The sequence below is a fragment of the Corvus hawaiiensis genome, chromosome 4, assembly GCF_020740725.1.
Source record: "Corvus hawaiiensis isolate bCorHaw1 chromosome 4, bCorHaw1.pri.cur, whole genome shotgun sequence".
In the NCBI taxonomy this organism is placed as follows: Eukaryota; Metazoa; Chordata; class Aves; order Passeriformes; family Corvidae; genus Corvus; species Corvus hawaiiensis.
In genome coordinates, this window is record NC_063216.1 from 56,922,355 (window position 1) to 56,942,949 (window position 20,595).

Below are 20,595 nucleotides of genomic sequence, written 5' to 3' on the forward strand. Positions count from 1 at the left end.
AAATCCCTGTTATCGCTGAATAACTGCTGCAAGGGGGTTATGTCAGCAAATAACTGTAGACAGGAAGAAGCAGAGAATTTGCTTATCGATTTCTTCCTCATGACATTCAAATTTGCCTTTTAAGCAGGAACCAGTATATTTACAAGACTTTGGTCTTCAAATGCTTTCCTGTATCCTCATGTCAAGCAACCTGCTGTATTATTAACAATATTAATAAATTAATATCTTCATAAATAGATACCTCTGTTTCACTGTAACACTTCTGCCAAAACACAGTAGTGAAGAACATGGCTGAGATACAAATGGTTGAACAAATGGTTGAATACATGGCTGAACAAATAACCCAATTGGCCCAGATTCTACCTAAACTTTAGAGAAGCTGGTTGGTTTGGTAATCTGGTGAGCTGAGTATCAAGATTTGCCACTGCCTAAAAGGTCCTGTTCCTTTCCTCTGTTTGCATTCTCTTTCCCTAATGTTCTCCTGCTGCTTAACCTGTACCAGCACAAGGGCCTGCTGGACCTCTCCAAGAGTCAATTTAATTCCCTCACGTGGCAGAAAACAACCCAGCAGTGCACTTTCTCGTGAAAGATCTAATGAGCAGCACCACCAACTAGGAAGAGAGGAAAGAGCAGAAGCAGAGGTGAGGAAAGTGCCGGATTCTGCACCTGGGATGGGGCAACCCTGGATGCACGGACAGACTGAGGAATGAGATACTGGAAAGCAGCACCACAGAAAGGGATCTGGGGGTCCTGGCCAGTGGCAAGTTGAATTTGAGTCAGCAGTGCCCTGGCAGCCAGGAGGGCCACCTGTGTCCTGGGGTTCATCAGGCACAGCATGGCCAGCTGGGCAAGGGAGGGGATTGTCCCTCCCTGCTCTGCTCTCGGGCGGCCTCACCTCGAGTGCTGGGAGCAGGTTTGGGTGCCACAGTATAAGAAAGATATTAAACTATTAGAGAGCATCCAAAGGAGGGCAGTGAAGATGGTGAAGGGCCTTGAGGGGAAGCCGTATGAGGAGCAGCTGAGGTCACTTGGTCTGTTCAGCCTGGAGGAGACTGAGGGGGGACCTCATTGCAGCTACAACTTCCTCGTGAGGGGAAGAGGAGGGGCAGACACTGATCTCTGCTCTGTGGTGACCAGTGACAGGACCTCAGGAAATGGCCTGAAGTTCTGTCAGGGAGGTTTAGGTTGGATATTAGAAAAAGGTTCTTCACCCAGAGGGTGGTCGGGCACTGGAACAGGCTCCCCAGGGAAGTGGTCACAGCACCAGCCTGACAGAGTTCAAGAAGTGTTTGGACAAGGCTCTCAGGCGCATGGTGTGACTCCTGAGTATGATGCTGTGCAGGAGTTGGATTCGATGACCCTTATGGGTCCCTTCCAATACTGTTCTGTGATTCTCTGCTTGCCTGCTTTCACTGTGAGCCAAAATCAGAGACCTGAGCTAAAATGGGATTAAGACATGAACCTTTGTTCTCTGGAGTGGAGCAAAATCACAATAGCACTAATGCTTACAGGGTTCTGTGAATGGGACAAGGAGAGAGAGTCTGGGCTTTTACTATTCTGGGATTGATTTTAACTTCAGTGGTATCAAATCTTCTAATGTGCAGAACAGTAATGTATTTTTCCTGTTTTCTTCATTTTGTGCCATTCTTCCCCATTCACTGCTTATAATGGGACCACGCAGAGGATTAAAGACACTACAGATCTAATTGCAGACTGGATTAAATTCAAGGAAAAGTAAAAAATCATGGAGGGTGCAGCTGAGCTGGCTTTCTCCAACACAGTTTAACAAGATGCTTTGCTTGAATATTTACGGTGCTATTGAGGCATATACTTCCTGAAGCTTTTAACTAATTTTTGAAGTGAGTGAGGATTTATGGCCCTTGGCACAATATTTAGCATGCTAGAAAATAATAAATTGGAGAGTTGAGCATAAACAATGAAAATTGCATGTAGGTTTGCACCGTGAAGATGACAGATGATTACAGGCACTTGACTATCAGTTAATTTAGAAATTATCAGTTTGTGCTTATTTTTCATGTGATCTCATTTATCACAGAAATGGTTGCTAGGATGCTATGCTTTGAAATTTGAAACTTTCTCCAGAAAAAAGGCAATTGTAAAAAGGTTTTTTGAACATATTTTCTTTTTGGCAGCCTCTCTATAGTGACATTATTGATGCTAAATGGTTTTCTTATATCAAGACTTCATCTTACAAGCACTTATACCTAGACTTAATTTATGAATTTTGTTAGATCTCTGAGTGAAGTTAAGCATGCATAAGATGTATGTATTCAGCTGATCCTAAACTCCTGTTAACTGTCCTAATATTTTCTCCTTGCTCCTGGCAATTACGTTTCCAAGTTACTGTTTAGATCATGGAAATAATTTTTCAGTGGTCACTAGCTTCCACCCCTGAACAAACATGGAGACTCATGTAAAATGGAAGCTGTGTGTGTATGAGCCGAGTTGCTTAAAACCCCAGGGAGCTGATGAATAGTGAACATTACATGCCTGCACGGAACCTTGGGTAAGTCCTTTCAAATCCCAGTCCATGGCAATTTTGAGCAAGTCTTGTGACTTTCCTCTCACGTTTTCTGTGTCAGGGTAGCTGTAAACACTTTTAGTCTATTCCAGGTGATGCAGATGGAACTGGGATTCAGGCTGCAAGCACTGAAGATCACTCCTGACAGTCATGGCTTGCTACTTTTGGCAGATGCAATCCCTGAGTGGCCTTGCCTCATGCTCAGCAGGACAGTAGCTGGCTGCTGTAGGGAGCAGCCAGTTAAGAATACCTGAGTGAGAGGGAGGAGTAGGAAGAGGTAAGCAGAGTAGAGAGCCCTTAATTCATGCAATGGGAGCAGCCACTTGAAGGAACAGGTCAGGGAATCTCAAACAGGAAATCAATACTAAACTTGTATTTCAGAAAGAGGAGATTTATACCTTTCTGCTAGAAATTCTGAAATACGCACGTATACCTGTGAATATAAATACTTAGCTGGATGTTTCTGATCCTACCAATAGTTATTTGAATATTATATACTGAAGAATCTTTCTTGTGAATTTGAGACCCAGGATACCTGACACTTTATCCACCTATATCCTTTTCCTAAATGACTAGTTAATGAGAGAGGAATTAGTCCCCATATGCAATAGTCCTGACTTAATTTCTGAAGTGTCAGAATGTGACCAGGTAAGTCAGTAGACCTGTAAGCCCAGAAATGTAGTGGGATCCTGATTCAAAAGATAACAGGAATCATGTTCATTGCACTCTAGCTGTGATTGAAGAAAGTATTTACATCCTAAGAAATGGGCATTACATCCTATAGTCATGAAAAGAAGGCACAAATTGTAGAGAAAAATCCAGCTCACTCCTCAGAACATCTGGGGAAAGCAGATGGACAGAAGGCTCATTCCCAGGACTACACAGGGGGCAGAGTGATCTGCCTGCCCTCTGCTGATACCCCCCTTCATCTGTTGCCCACTTGTCCTGAAGTCTTGGGACCCATGAATGGTTTTGGGGTTGCAGGAAGGATGAACTGACTCTGAGACACTGGGGAAAATGTGAGGATAAAGACCCCACTTAAATGCCTGAAAGGAGAACATGATGTTGGGCTGGAGGGAGAGCATGATTACTTGCTGTGCTGAAGGTAACTGAGGGAGCAGGGGGTGGGGACAGAGGAGATTACTTTGTTCTAGTATGGGATTCTCCAAGGAGGTATGAGCTCCACATTATGATGCAACCATTAAGCCAGATCTTTATAAAATTGTTTTAATCAAGTCTTCTAGGAATAGCACATAAAACTCTGACTAAAATACCCTCACTAGGAATCTGAGAGAAGTTGATAACCATGCAAATGCCACCAACACAGCTGGTGGTTGTGGGCCCAGAAATCAGGGCATGCCAAAATCCACAGGACAATACCTTAAAACAGTAAAGCAAGTCTCCTCTTCTGTTGTTGGCATCACTGTGGCTCCCAGGCTGGTGGTAGTGTCTCTGCAATCCTCCTTTGAATGTACCAGCTCCCTGAGTATCCCTCTTCATCGGATGGAAGAGACCTACCCCACAGACAGCTGCAGGGAGTACCCATGGTTTTCTGACATCCTCTAGCCAGATTTGTTGGCTTGCTAGAGGTTTTGCAGCACAGGCTGGCTGGAGCAGGGCCTGAGGATGTAAACTGGTATGCTGGGAAGGAGGGGGCACAAGCAGCATGTCTCCAGAGCGCAAAGATGGGAGTTCCTCTGTGGTTGATAAGCATCTATCACAGCAGGGTACAGGCAGTTGGAGTACTCTTTTCTTGCTCAGGATAACCCAGGAGTCTAATTTAGGCAACTACAATCCTAGACATAAAACTAAAATGCAGTGTGTGTGACCACTGAGGTCCTGCATGAGGTATTCAATCACTTTGATGGCATTTTTCTTTGTCTGCAAACTGATAGGTTTAGTTTGGAAAAAAAAAAAAAAAAATTAAAGCTGAATAAAAACCAGCACTTCAAAAAATATATACTCTACCCTTCCTTGCTGTTTATAGGCCTCTAATTCGGTAGTGCTGCTGCAGCTGCCAAACTGTGTAGATTGGCTCAAAGTTGTTGTAACAACATTCATTTCTTATATATGAGTCAGTGTAGGAAGAACTGTCTTTTCAAAAATAGCTAACTAAGGATGGAAGATAAAATAGATGATTTATAAACAGATATTTTTAGCTAAAAAAACTTGATTATATTAGAAGTTGTAGTCTATAAAGATAACAGAGTTTGTCAACTGTTCCCATCTGTCTTGTCCCTGTCCTGTGTCAGTAGGGGGAAGTAGTAACTAAGACCTTCTGTGGTTTAGATACTAAGTGCTTTCATTGGAGTATTTTTGTCCACCCTCCTTTCTATCCCTCTTTGACATCAGCAAGAAGTTTTATTTATATTCTGCTATGAGCTATTATATCTACTACGGAAAATTACTGACAACTGCTTTGTCAGTGACACTTATGTCCAAGTAAATCTACTTATTTTACAACATTTTTTGTTAATCTGGATTAAAATATTGCAGGTGCTTCTCTCTGAAAGATATTAATGTTGTTTCAATTAGGCTAATCTCTGTAACAGCAGTTTTCTAAAAATTGCAGTGATGGTGGCTTCGAGGCATGCAGTGTGAGCGAGGACACCTCTCGCTCCCCATCCAGACCTCAGGCTGTGTCTCCAAATCCTGTGCCTGCTCCGAGCAGAGCCAGTTTAGCTCCACCCTCTCAGCAGTCCAGCCCTTATTTATATGAAGTCTGTGGTCCAACTGGCTTCAGATGTCGTGTGTATGTGCGTGTGCCTGCCTCCTGAGTGTGTGAGACGAGCTGGGATCATGAGCCAGGGTTGTTCCAAGTGGTTTTAATCAGCAGCCCATTAGAGGGGAACGGAAAACTTCAAACAGGGTAAGAACCAAGTAAGTAAACCTAACTTTGAACTTGCAATCTGGACAAAACAAATGCAAATGAAAATCTTCATAGTCTGTCAGTTTTCAGATAAATTATCACTTTTAGAGAGAAAGCTGTGCATTCTAACAGGAAGGAGGAAATTTAAAAGGACTGGAATGAAGGAAACTGTAAAAACAAAGTGGGAATTGAGAATGCAAGAGAGACAAAACAGCAAACGATTGTTCACAAAGTTGGTACACTCTCTTACTTTTTTCAGCTGTGGACAGGACATGTTAAGCTTTAACCTCTTGCTTTCTTGAATACTATTGTCTGGCTGAGTAAGTAGTTCCTTTTGCAAAGGGGGTGAAGATTTCTGCTCCTCACCTGTCTGCTGGCAGGTTTGTTTTCCTGAGAGCATGGAGTGGAAGAGCTCTCCACAGCTCCTTGCAGGATGGCGCATGGCATGCTGCAGTTTGCTGCTGCTCACTTGCTGTTTTTTTGCAGGTCATTCCAGTACCTCCATGGGAAGGTGTTCCCCAAACCTCTGCTCCTCTGGAATTTGTGACTTCTTGCTTGGCACCAGGAAAATACCCAGCAGCAGAAATGGGAAAATGCATGCTAGTTTTGGGTAAAGCGTGCCTTTGACTTATTTTACTCTGGCAAGACGTGGCTACTTGGACTGCATCTGCAATGTGGCAAAGGGCAAAGTGAGGTTGGCAAAGAGGCCATGCTTTGTGGGCACATCCCCAGATGCCGCAGGCTTTGTCGCCCTCGTCCCTTCCTTCTGGCCTTAGTGGTGGCCCTCTGTCTGTTCTGCCAGACCCTGACTCCTCTCATGACCAGCAGCATCCTTTCAGCAGTTGTTAATGGGATTGCACCCAACAAACTGACTAAAACACAGCAAGGAAGATACAAGGAGATCTCCCCAAGCACTGTTCACTGCTTCCTCCCTGGCAGCAATTCAGAGACAGTGAAAAAGGTAAGTCAGCTGAAGCAGAGTGCTGAGCAATAATTAGCAAAGCGAGGGATAGCAAGTCTGGCAGGATCATCTGAGTCCAGCTAAAATTAGCCTAAGGTTGGAAGTCTGGGATCTGTATACAAACAAATGGGTGATCTAATGACAGCGGCATATGCGCAAGCACATTCCCATTACCAGCTCCTCAGTGTGCTGTTATTAACACAGGAATCCTGAAATCTTCAACTGAGATGTGGCGTTGCTCTGTGACTCCAGCAAGATTTCAGTTTGCTGCACAGACCATACTTTATTTTGGCTTTGGGAATTGGTTTAGAGGCTTTACAGTACAGGCACGTAAATCAGGAGCCAGTGGGGTTTCATGGAAGTGACTGAGGCTGTTAATTGGCACAGGGACTGCAGCTGCCCTGTATTAAAGTTATCTGCTTGTCAGCTCTGAAATTTATTTGGATTCTGCTGAGAAGCTAAATTTAACTGCATTTGAGAAATAAAAGAAACATTTTTTATATTTTCAAATCACACTATATACTTCGGAATCTCTGTCTCACAAATTTTGCTTTGTCCATAGGTTACCTGACTTCATGTTTATTTTGTATAGGGGTCCTAGGATGGGTATTAAAACCTAACAAATGGAGACACTGTTATTTTTGTTGGGCAATGTAGTTTGTTAAATGGTCTCCAGACTGAGGTAGTTATTTTTACTCTGGAATCTGTGATCAGCACTAGCACAAATGTTTCAAGTTTCCTTCAGTCCTACAGAGAAGCTGCTAACAGTGCAGCAAATACCACACTGTCAAATTATCATTATGCTAACATTTTATATACAGCTGTAGCAGAACTGTAAAAAATCTGTGACCTCACAGATTATGGACAGCAACCACATAAAGCAGTTCATATTAAAAAAAAAAAAAAAAAAAAAAAATAGGCTGCTTCTTTGATTAGACAGAGTTCACAGTCTAAAAGGTCAGCAATATTGATTTTAGGAGAGCAGCTGTAAAGTGCATCTTCTGCAACAATCAAAAACAGATATGTGGAATAACTGTGGCATGAACTCTTTAACCTTAACTCTTAAAATACCGTTTTTTTTCTTATAGCACATGCTGCATTTGTCATAATTTTATATTTTAATGAACTTTTAGTACACTAGGTACCCAGATTCAGATTTGATCTGCAATATGACACAAATAATTTCATCTTAAAGGGAAATAAGCACAGCTGACATATGTGGGTTGCATTGTGTTACGTCTATAGGTACACTCCATTCCTTTTTACTCATTGCTATTGTAATGACAAAGAACATTTCATACCCTGGGTTACTTAATGTCTGCAAGAACTGGTGAAATAATGGCAGAGTTTTGCTAGTATGCTGTTTGGCTGAAAATATCTGTAATATCTTCTTTTCCAAATTGCCTGAGAAAAAAATGCAGATTGACATCAAACTTGGTGTGCTGGCCATTTGAAATGAGAAGAAAGCTTTTGTTTTTACAACATGCTGTACTTATTGCTCTCCAGCATATGTGGTTGGATGTGACTATCACATGCACATGCTGGACCTGGACCTGTAGTACAGATGTGGGTATATTAACCCTTAGAGGTATATTTTCCAGGGCTGTGCTACCTTAACACATTCCTTTTCAAGTTCTTAGGACCACCCATAACTGGCTCTCTATTTGTCTTGAATTTTTCCTCTACAGCATGATGAACAAAATGTCTTGCACATGTTGGGACGTTACTCTAAGTTGCTCTCTGTTTCCCAACTTTCTCTGCTGGTTGTGTGGGCTGAATAATAATCTCAGAGAACAGAAAAGACAAACAACACCAAAAATATCTGCCACTTTGCTTTGAAAGTGTGTTCTTGAACTGTGTGTTTTCATCCACTGCTGATATTCAGATAGCTGAACTGTTATCTGGCTTGATTTTATTGGGCACTCAGTAACATCTAAGACAGATGTCACAGTTGAAACTTTACACTGTTTTATTTTACAGTCACATGCCCACGACGGTAGCTAGTTTGGAAACAACTTTTCATTAAAGCTCCGGTTAAAATCTTCATTTATGAATCTGGAAAAATACTTTAAAATACAGTTATTCACATTGGTAATTAACTAGTCATACATGTATTCTTATTCTACAAGTAGTCCAGCAAGAAAATTTAAATGCATTAAAAAGAATCTATTATACAGTTAAACAGTGACTTAAAGCAAACACTGCATCATGCCTGATTAAATTAAAGTTCATGAATAAATTTAAAGGAAAATAAGACCCTGCTGGAGATAATATTCTTTAGGTAACACATAGTGTTTATGGGTTTTGAGCCATAGCATGTCACACTGCAGATTCTCTTCTGGGTAGGGGCAGGTTTTGTTCTTGCTTCCTTCAGAAAAACAACCAGTATTGTGTTGAGTCTGTTGTGAGAATTTGGTTCTGATTGTTATTAGAGGGGCAAAATCCCCTTTCAAAGCCCAATAATTTCTTACTTCAGAGTATGCATAGCACTAAGTGCCTCAAAAAAACCCCATAAAACTAAACAAAAAAAAAAAAAAAAAAAACCCTGGCATCTTTTATGAGTCATTTTTTGGAAGCAAAGGAAGAGATCTGAGGAAAAGTCCAGCTTTGCCAATGCATCTCTGATATCAACATTTTGGACAGTTACAGACAAGTGTGGAAGAAGCATGGGGATGGACATTGCCAATTACGTCTGTAAAAGTGTCTTTAACTACATCCAGGATGCTCTGGGATGGAGCCCTTCCTGTTGGGTACATAGTGCAAGCTGTCTTCTTTAAATTGCAAAAATTCAGATTTCATTCATAGCCTGGGAAACCAGACAGAGCTCCTAGTACTCCTCTCTCAGGTATCACACGTTACAGGAGTTTTAAAAGCTGCTGGGGATCTTATCCTGTGGCTTTAAATTCACAGGAATAGCGGTCAACATTTTCTAGTACAAAATTAAATGTTAATATCTGAAGCATGAAAAATAGAAGGCTCATTTCTGAATTTTGAGCATTAAAGGCATTAGAGAGTGATATCACATCTAGCAGCAAGCTGTCTGCAGGTTTAGCAGGGCCCTCTTACCTCCCAAATGATAAAATACTTGTGAATTATATAGTAAGGAGAAGAGCTGGTGCTGTAGCACCAAAACTGGAATAGGTATCAACAAAAAAAACCAAAACCATACAAGCCCTCTGTGTTGTTTGCCTGGCACAGTATTGTGCCAGAAATACTTTTGGTACCAGCCAGCTGTAATACTGCTACACTTCTCTTAAGTAATTTAGCTCTGCTTCTCGGCCAGTTTTGAGAAGAGCTAATTATCTGGTTAAGCTGTGTTTCCACTCTCAGAATTAAGTCAGCCAGAGGCAATTTAGATGTCTCTGCACACGAGTAATTTTGCCCAGGGAGACGGTGAACCTCTGCTGAGTAGAAGGAATATGGACCACATTGCTATTAGGAGGGCAGATACCTGGTGTTCAGTTGCTTTCCCAGTAAGAGAAGAGCCACAACCACTTTTCCTTTTTTCTTAAAAGACCCAGTCCCCAAGCCATTAGGCTTTACATCCAGGTTGAAATTGTGAGCCTGGTTCACCATATTGGCAATGGGATTTTCTGTTTCATCCTGGAAAGCAAAATTCTCTCTTTAGTTCTTCCACAGCTGGAGAGAAAAGAGGAGGAAATTATTAATCACCTTTTATAGTTTTTACTCCTGTGATAGGCACTTTTTTGGCATACTAGCTCTCCAGCCACTGCAAATGTATTAAGAAAAAAGAAATTCAGATTTTAAATTGGGTTTTGAAGGAGATTAATTATTTCATGGATACGCACAAGACTCTTGCTTCACATCCCCACACCATTAGGGCCAGCTGAGAACAAGAAAACAAAGAAGATACACAGCTGATTATATGAGAACTTGATGAGTAGGTTAGGCTGGCATCCAAATAATGAAATACCACAGGTGTGGTGAAAAAAAGCTGTCTTCCTTTTAAGGCCCTGAACCTGCCACTTATGCTTTGTCTAAAAGATGTATCTCAAAGAGGAATTATATTGAAGTGAGCAAACAGGAAGGGAATAAAAGGGTTTTTATGGCTTCATTCTGAAGAAACAGGAGAGGATATAATTTCCTAGGAGTGGACAGTGTGAAAGATCCAAGATAATGACAGCTTAATGTGGCCATATCTCAAATATACTATTTTTATAGAAAAATAAAGGAAAAAAAGAAAGGAAAAAAAAAAAAGAGAAACATCACAATTTAGTCTTAACCGACATCTAGAGGAAGATCCAGTTGAACATCTTGCATAGGTTACTGGCCCAGGCATCTATATTTGAAAACTGGCAGTCAAATTACTGAAAAGCTGAGAAAATGTTACTAGAACATTAGAACTCTGGACATCCAGAGTGGAATTATCCTCTCTTTACTTGAGTGCTCCACTCTGTCAGAGGCAGAAAGCTGGACTTCATAGTCAATGGAAATTGCTACCTCTAATGCAAAATTCATCGTGAATTAATGCAGACATTTAAAACAAATCTAGTGAAGTTCATCCTCTAAAGACTTCTTTTCTATTGATTTTTTTCTTTTGATGGAATATGCCTGCTTCAGACAGAATAAGCAGGGAACAAAGTAGATAGGAGCAGAGTCTGTTATGGAAGAAGGCATGAGGAAAGAAAGCAGATGTGGGAAGAGAGTAGGGAACTACAGTTGCAAAGTAATAGTAACCTCAGAAGGTACAGAAGAGATTGTGTGCAGGGACGGTCAAATATGTGCAAGGGAAGAGAAAGGGAGATGAGAATGGAAATGGAAAGAAAAGAAGACAAAGCTAATGAGAACTTTTGAAATGTAAATATGTGAAAAAGGAGAATTGAAGCTTGATGATAGAATGAGAAGGGATGATTTTTGCTGTTATGCAGGATGGAGCGTGGTGAGAGCTCTGGATAGAAAAGATTACATTATGCATAATAAGGTTTAATACATTTTTAAGTATATGTAACTTAAAAACTATTTATTTTATAGAATAAGTAGGGGGATGAGAACTTTTCACAAAAGGATAAAGAACTTTGCTGGTATGAAACCTGCTGTTACTAGAAAGCAATCAACATAGGGTATGGTATCAGTGACTGGTTTCCTTGGAATCATACCACATTCACATTGCGCCCTATGAAAGCAGGACATGTAAGTGTAAAATGCAAACAGCACTGAGGAAACAACTATTTTTACTGAGCAGATAGCTAGAGATATTCTGGTGATAAAGGGCAAGGCTATTGTGGTAGCAGTCAGGAAAGAGGGGCAGGGTGGAGACTTTGCAGGAAGGGGACTTTGAGAGGGACACATGAAGAGCAAATGGAGGCAGAATCTTACTCATATACTTCACTGGAACTTCCTCCAAAATGTGGTGTTTTGATAAGATGGTGGGATTGGCTCATTGTCTGTTCTCAAGACAGGGCAGTTGACACCACGTACTACATGCAGGCATAAAACAAAAAGCATTTTGATAAAATAGCTCTGTGCTTCCTCCTCACAGTGTTGGTGAAGACTGTGCAAATAATTCCAGTTTTGCTCTTGGATTTATAGTCATCAGAAGACAGCCATCAAAGTAATGCCAATAATCTAATTGCTTGTTCTGTATTTATCCAACAAACAATTCAAAGCAGAATTACATTTCAGCCGTTTCATTCTACAACCCAGTCCTTTCTGATTAGGAAATCCAACAGAACATAAAGCTAACACATTTAAATATCCTCCAGAAAGTGAAACAGGGAATTAACTTCTCTCTTACTTCTTGATACAGGAGCTATGCACACTTTAAATATAATGGTAGCATGAACAACTTACTATTTCTATGAAGTTTTATGCAAACACAAAAAGGAATTTAGAAGTCACATTTGGAGCTAATAAACATCTGCATAGTCCCATAAATGAATGGCTTGGGGCATTAGAACCACATGCTAAGTTTTTATTATCACTCTTCTGATTGATGCTGTTTAATAATAGTGCAGTATTTTCTAGGAGTCCCATTCACGTATTTTTTTGTAATGTTGTTTTGCTAGGTGGTATGTAGTAGCAAAGATAGATGCTGACTTCCTTTGCTAGGTAAATGGGAATTCAGGCTGTTCACTGCCTGTGAATATTGCTAATAGTGCCGGCCTTGTTTTTATAAGGCTGGTTCTATTTTGTGGTATTTTTGTTGCACTCCACTTTCATGCAAAGGCCTTTTGGTTTACATTGTGGCTCATACACCTCTTTTGCAGCTGCTCAGTACCTACAGGAAGCAGTGGGGTTAAAGTAAGCTGCAGTCAAGTTATTTGAAGCTACTGCACCAAGTCTCTGACAGTCTTGGCTAGCTCAGTGTGAAAAGTGGCTGCTTGTAATCAACACAGGGACTAATGACACCAGAAATGCGTAGCTGAAAAGATGATTCACAGTTTTTGAGTTCTTTCCTGAGAGAAGCTTAGGCTGACATGAGTTGGGCCATTATGTTAGGATAAAGAATTTTGTTCCTGCAGTTGAAGTGATGGTCAGTGAAATTCTATGGCAACAGTTCAAACTGTATATTTGCTTCTTTTCCAGGCATAGACAATGCATCAATATTTATGGAATTATGTAATCTTGGAATCTGAAAGAACTTCCGAGGAACTGTTTTGCTCTCTTCAACTTGAAATATCTTCACTATTTTCTTACAAAAGCAGTAATTATACATCATAAGATTCAGTTACTGACCAAATTCTAGGTTTTTGGAACAACCCAGAAATTCTGTGCAAGGGAGGAAAGATTAGAGACTAGTAGAATGAATTATATACTTACACATTCATGACCTAGAATTGGATATACTGGTTTCAAGGGAAACGTGAAAACATTTTCTTTTTAACAGAGAACTTCACAGCTATGTGGAAGTTGCAGACAGACAGAACTAAGACTTGCAACTCTGATAATGGGTGTCTATTTTCAGTTGCACAAGGATGATTACATAATTCTTCAGCTTTCATATTATATAAACTGGGCCTTTTATCTTGTTTGCTAAAACATCAAAGGAATATACATTTGATACAATATTTTTTAAAGAATCTTTAATAAATTTTAATGGAGCTCAATTTGTTTTCTTTTGTGTTTTTCATGTTATTTTGTAAACTGAAAACAAAATTACAAAATTCTTTTTTATGCATTTTTATTTACTTTACAGCCTATTCTGGTTTGTTTGGACCAGTTGTTCAGGCTGTGGATCATCTGTGTAACAGCCAATTGCACTAAAATGAGGTCAGTGACTCAGCTAAGTGCAGTGTTTTGTAAGCTGTAAGAGCAGGTATATCATGTCAAAGCTGACATAGGTCTCATCCAAAATCATATGGGAAATCTCAGTCTTGCTGTAAAGCCTCATTAATTTCTGTGGAGACAAACACACAATTTTCTAGGTATGACATGGGCTGCAGATGTTCTTTACCAATCCCTTTCACATAAGATACACTGAATCTGTAATAAACTGAGCCTGCTAACAAATAGTCTGAGCCTTCAAACTGAGAAAGAGCTACAAAAAATGGTTGGGACATGGGAACACTTGACCACTTACCAATTATTCTCAAATTTTCAAAATGTTATGGATCCTTTTTTTTTGTGTCTGAGTCTGCTGTACATTAAAATCACAGGGATGCCAAAAAAATCAGAACCATAAAATGTGGAAATATGTGAACAGCTTATTTTCATCTATTGCACGCTGCTTCTCTTGTACCAACTCTCTGCCCAGACCTCATTTTTATGATTGAGAAACATTTTATGAAAACCAGCAGACTTTTTAAATATATAAACATGACTGCTATTGCTATAATACTGGAAATTCTGAAAAACATCCAGTAGTAACTAGATCAGCATGTCCAGTGATGCAAGGCATTTTGTATAGAGCTTTGGAAAAAAGTATGGAATCACTTGCTACAAGCATGCAGTTGGCCAGATTTTTTTTAAATTCTGTGTAGCTGACAACCCACCCTACACTGCACTGCCTTGGCAAACAGAGAGGCCACGTTGCATCTTGTAACCTGGCCTGCAAATAGCTATTAAAGGACAGGGCAGAGAAAATAAATTTGGCATCACTATGCATGGATCTCAAGCAAGTACCCTAAAAGGTGTAGAGATACTTAATATTATTTAATAGTACCAGATTAGACATCAGGTCAAGCTGTTAAATTTAGGCCCTTGAATTGCCTCTGTGTCCCAGAGACGCCGTTGCTCTTCGGGAAGCTGGTGGATGGAAGTGCCGGTACCCGGCTGCCGGGCGGGGGCGGGGGCCGCGGCACGGACGGGTGTGTGTGGCCCTGCTCGGTCCCTCTCGGCGCTGCGGCAGTAGGCTTGGGACTCAGGGGCTTTTGTGTGTCTCTGGAGTGAGCAGTGAGCGTCCCAAGAAGAGCCCTCCGCAGAAGCTGGTGCTGTGCTGTCTGTGAGGGCTGCCGCAAGCCCTCTGATGACCCATCCCGGGGACGGCGCCCGCTGGGAGCCGGACCTTGCGTGGGCCCCGTGGAGCCGCTCGGGGCCATTTCCTTTGTGTTTTGTGGAAATGACCCAGGCCACTGCCACTGCCTGAACTTCCTCTTTTTTTTTTTCTTTTTTCTTTCTTTTTTTTTTTTTATGCCGCTATCGATGTTCTGTTGAACATTCGTCACTGCCAAACCAGAGCGCTGTAAACATTTCAGCCCTTCCCCAGGGACCTGAGGAAGATGCCTTCTGCATTAAGGCTGACGGGTTGCGGCGGGATCTTCCCTGGCAGATCCCGCTGCCGGCGGGCGGGCTGAGCCCCTGGGGCCGCCCCGGGGCTGGTTGGTCCCCGTCCCTTTGCCTCGTCCCTCTTGCAGCAGATGTGCGAGTGGGGGAGCCCTGGGATGCTGACCTTGGAGTATTGACCGTAGGGGAATGGAGTCATTGATGGGTGCCTGAGGCAGGACCTCTTAATGATTGAAGCAAAATACTTCAGAGGTGGCACTGCAGGAGGCTTTGCTTCCACGAAGAAAGGTGTGTTTTCCTGGCATAACAGAAGTGTGGTAATTGTTAGTGAAGAGGGGGGCACAAAAAGTGACCCCACATCCAAGGCAGGACCCTCGCCCCAGGCCGCGCTGGGAGGGACGGGAGTGGGAGAAGCCGTAATCTCCTGCAGAAGTGGAACAGGATCAGGGATGTGTCCTGGTCTGCAGCCCCTCTGTACTCCTCATGTGTCCTCAGTTCACCCCACAGCGCTGGCCCCTGCAGCACACGAGGGATGGGAAATGGAATTTTCTTGCAAAATAAAGCAAGAGGTGTCTCTATTTTCTGGGTTTTTTCCACGATGCAAGTGAAATGGAAAGTAGGAAGTATCTGGCTGGAATGCCTGGAAGAGAAGGGAGAGAGCAGAAGAGGGGGGGCTGGGACAAGGGCTGGATTTAGGAACAGGGAGAGAGGGAGGGAAATGAAGAGGAAGGGCTGCCAGCAGCTGCTGGCGCTGAAAGAGAACAGGAAATACAGAAGATAAGAGTAGAGAAAGGAGGGGCAAAGGCAGAAGGGGGACAAGAGTGATGTTGCTGTGGTGGGCAAGGGCCATCGGAGGCTCTAACACTGTGCTTGCCACCTGATTAATGTGTTTTAAAAATTCTGGGACGTCAGGAACACTATCAAACAGGTGACCTAACACGATTCTGATTACTTCACCCTGTGCTGTTTGTGCTTATTCTGGCCAGCAACCTTTACTTGAATGTCTCAGTTTCTAAACTAGTTTTGGGTTGCACACTTAGCAAATATGTGTGGAATACTCTGATAGTGTTGTATTGAGATTTTTTCATGGTCCCTTCATCAATGATGATAACACTTTCCAAGTGCTCTGGAGCAAAAGAAGATGTGGTGTTAGAAGCTAAGGTCTCTGAAATAGTTTGTGCTCTTTACTGCTGCAGAGAAGCTTACACTTCAGCCAAGCACAATGTAAAACTGCATCCCACACTCAGGGGACACACTGCTGAGAAGAGTGACTTTAGCACTAGATCCCAGGCCTGTAAACAACTGGACACATCTTGAATGACATTTCTTTGTATCAAAGTATCTGTCTCTTTTCAGTCTAGTCTACTGTGCAAAAAATGGTGGTGACTTGTTTGTGTAGTGCTTCCTATCTTCAGTGATAAGCCTACTAAAATTAGAAGTTATGGAATAACTTAGTTTTTAAACTGCTGACAACTGTCAGGTTGAAATTCACAAACTTGCAAAGAACTAATTTCATGTCCTGAATTTAATCCCTGCTGGTATGTTTCAATCCTAAAGACAACTATGTTTCGCCAAAAGAAAGTCTTGTGTTTTAGTGGTGTTTTTATTGCAAAAGAACAGCTAGACTGACAGTGATTGAAACATGGACCAAGCAGTGATACTGTAAGGACATGTATTAGTAAAAGGCACTGATATTTATACTGTTTTAGCTTCTGCATAACAATTTTCACTTGTTTTGTCTACCTGCTAGCTAATGCAGGAAGCCACAATGTTGCTTCTTCTTTTACGCAATTGCTTACCACAGCAGGATGTTCCATAATCTTCAGCAGAGTGTTCTATCCTTTGCAGAAGGATGTGATTTCTGCAGTTCTTATTTCTCATGACTCCTGCTGGACCAGCTTCAGTAAGTCAGCTATGCTGTTCATGTCGTTTAACTCATTCTGCTCTGCAACACTAGACTGTTGCAGATATTAGTGTCCTAATTCCCACATGGACCATGCTATTTTTACGCTTTATTTTATTGGGGTTTGAACAGCAACGTTTTGGTATTGGGGGGATGGCTACCATGGTGGCTTCTGTGAGAAGCTGCCAGAAGCTTCCCTCATGTCCCACAGAGTCAATGCCAGCCAATTCCAAGACAGACCTGCCACTGGCCGAGGCTGAGCCCATCAGTGATGGTGGTAGCAGCTCTGGAACAACAGATTTAAAAAGGGGAAAAAAGCGACTGTGCAACCGCAACCAGAGGGAGGAGTGAGGATGCATGGGAGGAACAACTCTGCAGACACCAGGTCAGTGAAGAAGGAGGCAGAGGAGGTGCTTCAGGCACCAGAGCAGAGAGTCCACTTCAGAATGTGTTGAAGACTGTGGTGGGGCAGGCTGTCCACTGCAGTCCACGGAGGTCCACAGTGGAGTAGGGATCCACCAGCAGGCCATGGAGTACCCATGCTGTTCCTGATGGATTGGGCCCCATGGAAGAGGCCCACGCTGGAACAGTTTGAAGAATTGCAGCCTGTAGGAAGACCTCATGTTGGAGAAGTTAATGAAGGACTGTCTTCCATGGGTGGTACCCCACACTGGAGCAGGGGAAGAGTGTGAGGAGTCCTCCTCCTGAGGAGGAAGGAGCAACAGAGACAGTGCGTGATGAGCTGAGAAAGCCCCTGATCCCAGCCCCCCTGCTCCACTGAGGGAGAGGTAGAGAATTTGGGAGGGAAGTTGAACCTGGGAAGAAGGGGGGTGGGGGAAAAGTGTTTTAAGGTTTGGTTTTATTTCTGATTATCTCACTCTAATTCCATTTATTATCAATAAAAATCAGTTTTCCCAAGCTGAGTCTGTTTTGCCTGTGACAGTAATCAGTGAATGATCTCTCCCTGTTCTGATCTCTACCCGCAAGATTTCACTCTACTTTTTCCTGCTGTCCAGTTGAAAAGGGGAATGATAGGCTGGCTTTGGTGGGCACCTGACTTCCAGACAGGGTCAACCCACCACACTTATTTCAGACATAAAATATCCCCCTTACCCAAAGATCTGATGGTAATGGCCCAGTAATTTGTCCTTTTCAGCAATTAATGTTATGCTTGCTCTATGACTCTGTGTTTGGGGTGCCTCTTCTCCATTTTTCTCTTTCAAGAAACTCATGCCCCAGGGTAGCTATAGAGGATGGATTTTCTCTAGATGCCGTTGTGCCTAGGCACCATATGGGAAGACAGTAAGTGGTAGATAATGCAAATGTTCCTTGGGATTCATTGGCGACATCAGATACCTTTCCACTTGCTCCTATATACAAGTCTCTCTGCCAGTCCTCCTATGGGCTAGATCATGTTGGACTGATAAGGCAATAAGGTACTGACAAGGTTACATTTAACTTTCTAGAGCACAGTAATCTCCAGTACTGTTTAGGATTCCTGTGTATGATTTTACCCCAGTACTCTTCTTACTTTTCTTAATAATGCTGCATAGCCCAACTCAGATTCCTGCACTTACTATCTGCATAGGACCCACATTCCATGGAACAGTTCACATGGGACCTAGCAAGCCCTCTCTGCTTAGGTGACTGCAGCCACAAAGTCAAAGTCAGACGGCAATTGCTGTTACCAGCTCACCAGGGCAGCCCAGTTTTCAGGAAAAGTTGTTTCCAGGAAGGGAAGCCGATGGTTTAAAGATCCTTCAGTGCTACCCAGAGCTTTCAAACCTTTATAGTATCAGTCCAAAATGAAGATAGAAAAAACGGAGAGGCAGACAAAATAGAATTTGTGGTCTGAAGTCCCTGATATAAAGAGAATTCTTAATTATACTAGAACTATTTCCCATGTTGTCACAGTAAGTTACTAGCTTCTTTTTGTGAAAAACAACTTTATTTTATACTGTTGAGGAGTCCTATCTTTACAACCATTGTCTTTGCACTGTGTTTGCTGTAGATCCATGACTCCATTCTCCAGTACTTTGGAAGCCACACGAGAAGAGCAGTTCTCTATGCACCTCCTGCTCACCATGAAACTGACCGCCAGCTCTGTCAGCGCATCCTGGCAAAACATGGATATACAGTCACAGTTCTTGAAAACAGGAGACTGGCGGAAGATCTGGGACATGAGGGCCCTTATCACAGTAAGAATAATTAGACTTAGTTGATTTGTTAATTACTAAGAGTGATCACTAAATGTAGAATTGATCCAGTGTTCTTCCACAAACATAAAGTGCATAAACTCTGATAAAAGTAAGGATAGCAACTAAATTCTAGCCCTTCTCAGCTGTGTGGATAATCTTCCACAATTAGGTGATTCTTCTATTAGGTAGAGTTCTATTAGGTATCCTTCTGTAAAAAGAATGCAGCAGAGTAGTTCATCATAGTCTTAACAACTAAATCAGATCAGTTTGGCTCCTGATAACTTCTCAAACGAACTTCATCAATATAACGGAGGGATTTTCAATAGAATGTTTCATAAGAAAACACATACCTGCTACATTTGTTTCCTTATCATTTTCTTTCCTAAAGAAAAGTTGTATGTGTGAAGGTACTTTTTCCTCTAGTAATGTTTTGATTGTTCTGTAAACTTGTTGAAGAACACAATATAGGACAAGTAAATTTTGCACTTGCTGTTGAATCTGGGATAGATTACTGTTGGTTCTCGGTTCCTCTTGAAATTTGATCCACAGTTAAAGCAGACTACTGAAGAATCCTGATCTCTTGCACAAAGGACTGTAGCTTTATTGTGTAGAGTTACAGTGTGCTTGATAGAGAAGCTTGGGCACCAATTATATATGTGATGACCATGTTTGAGTGTTCTTAGACACCTCTGAGGTATGAACTGAAACTGTGATGCCAATTTGGTCTTGGAAGTCAATTTGGGAACTGGAAGGCTTTGAAAAAAATACACAGGCTGCACTTCCATCAGAGGAAAAATGGTGTAGTTAGATATTTCTCGTGCTAAAGGGAGTACTGTTTGTGTCATTCAGGCTTGCAATACACTTCTGGGGCTACCAGAGAGCTCAGGTTTGCTTGAGCTTTAAGCAAACCAGATAATTTCATAGATGAAAACTACAATTACTTAGCATGCTTGAGATTGCTCAAAATTCCATTGCTAATTTCAAGTTTCTTTAAGAAACTTTCTTGAAAATGAGGTACATGTGGTTTTCTTTGGCAGGCTGTACTAAGAAGTAGTAAATTGTCTTCATCTCACTCTTACTTTAATCTAGTTTTATAGTCACCTTTTAGCCATTCCTTGCCTTGAGTACTTTCCGTCTGAAAGTGACAAAACACACCATGTCTGCAGGCTTTGCTAATGTCAGATGGGCTGCAGAGAAAAGATGGTGTCTCTGGGGACCGTGTGCACCATCTCTGTGAAATACTTCTGTTTCAAATGGCCAAGGAAGTGGGTATGCTAAAATCAGTTGAAACCTGTAAAAAAAAAGAAAAAAAAGACTGTACTAGATTTTCCTACAGTGCTGAGTTCAGATTGAAGTTCTCCTGTACAGTTTTTACACTCCAAATATTACCTCTGCAGAAATGAGCTGAACTGTGGATATTTATATTTTACAGGCTAGAAC

At 41.8% G+C, this 20,595-nt stretch overlaps 1 protein-coding gene across 3 annotated transcripts in view; it reads left to right on the top strand.

Moving 5' to 3' along the window:
- Positions 1-5,272: 5,272 nt before the first annotated feature.
- CPED1 (cadherin like and PC-esterase domain containing 1) overlaps positions 5,273-20,595 on the top strand; it is a 142,424-nt gene continuing 127,101 nt past the window's right edge. For 2 of the 3 annotated variants that reach the window (XM_048301208.1, XM_048301210.1), the window contains exons 1-3: positions 5,273-5,422; positions 5,898-6,372; positions 18,969-19,155. In XM_048301208.1, coding sequence (XP_048157165.1) covers positions 6,121-6,372; positions 18,969-19,155 — 439 coding nt within the window. In that variant the 5' untranslated portion in view covers positions 5,273-5,422; positions 5,898-6,120. The remainder of the gene's footprint in view (positions 5,423-5,897; positions 6,373-18,968; positions 19,156-20,595) is intronic. The other variant, XM_048301209.1, reaches the window with a different exon arrangement.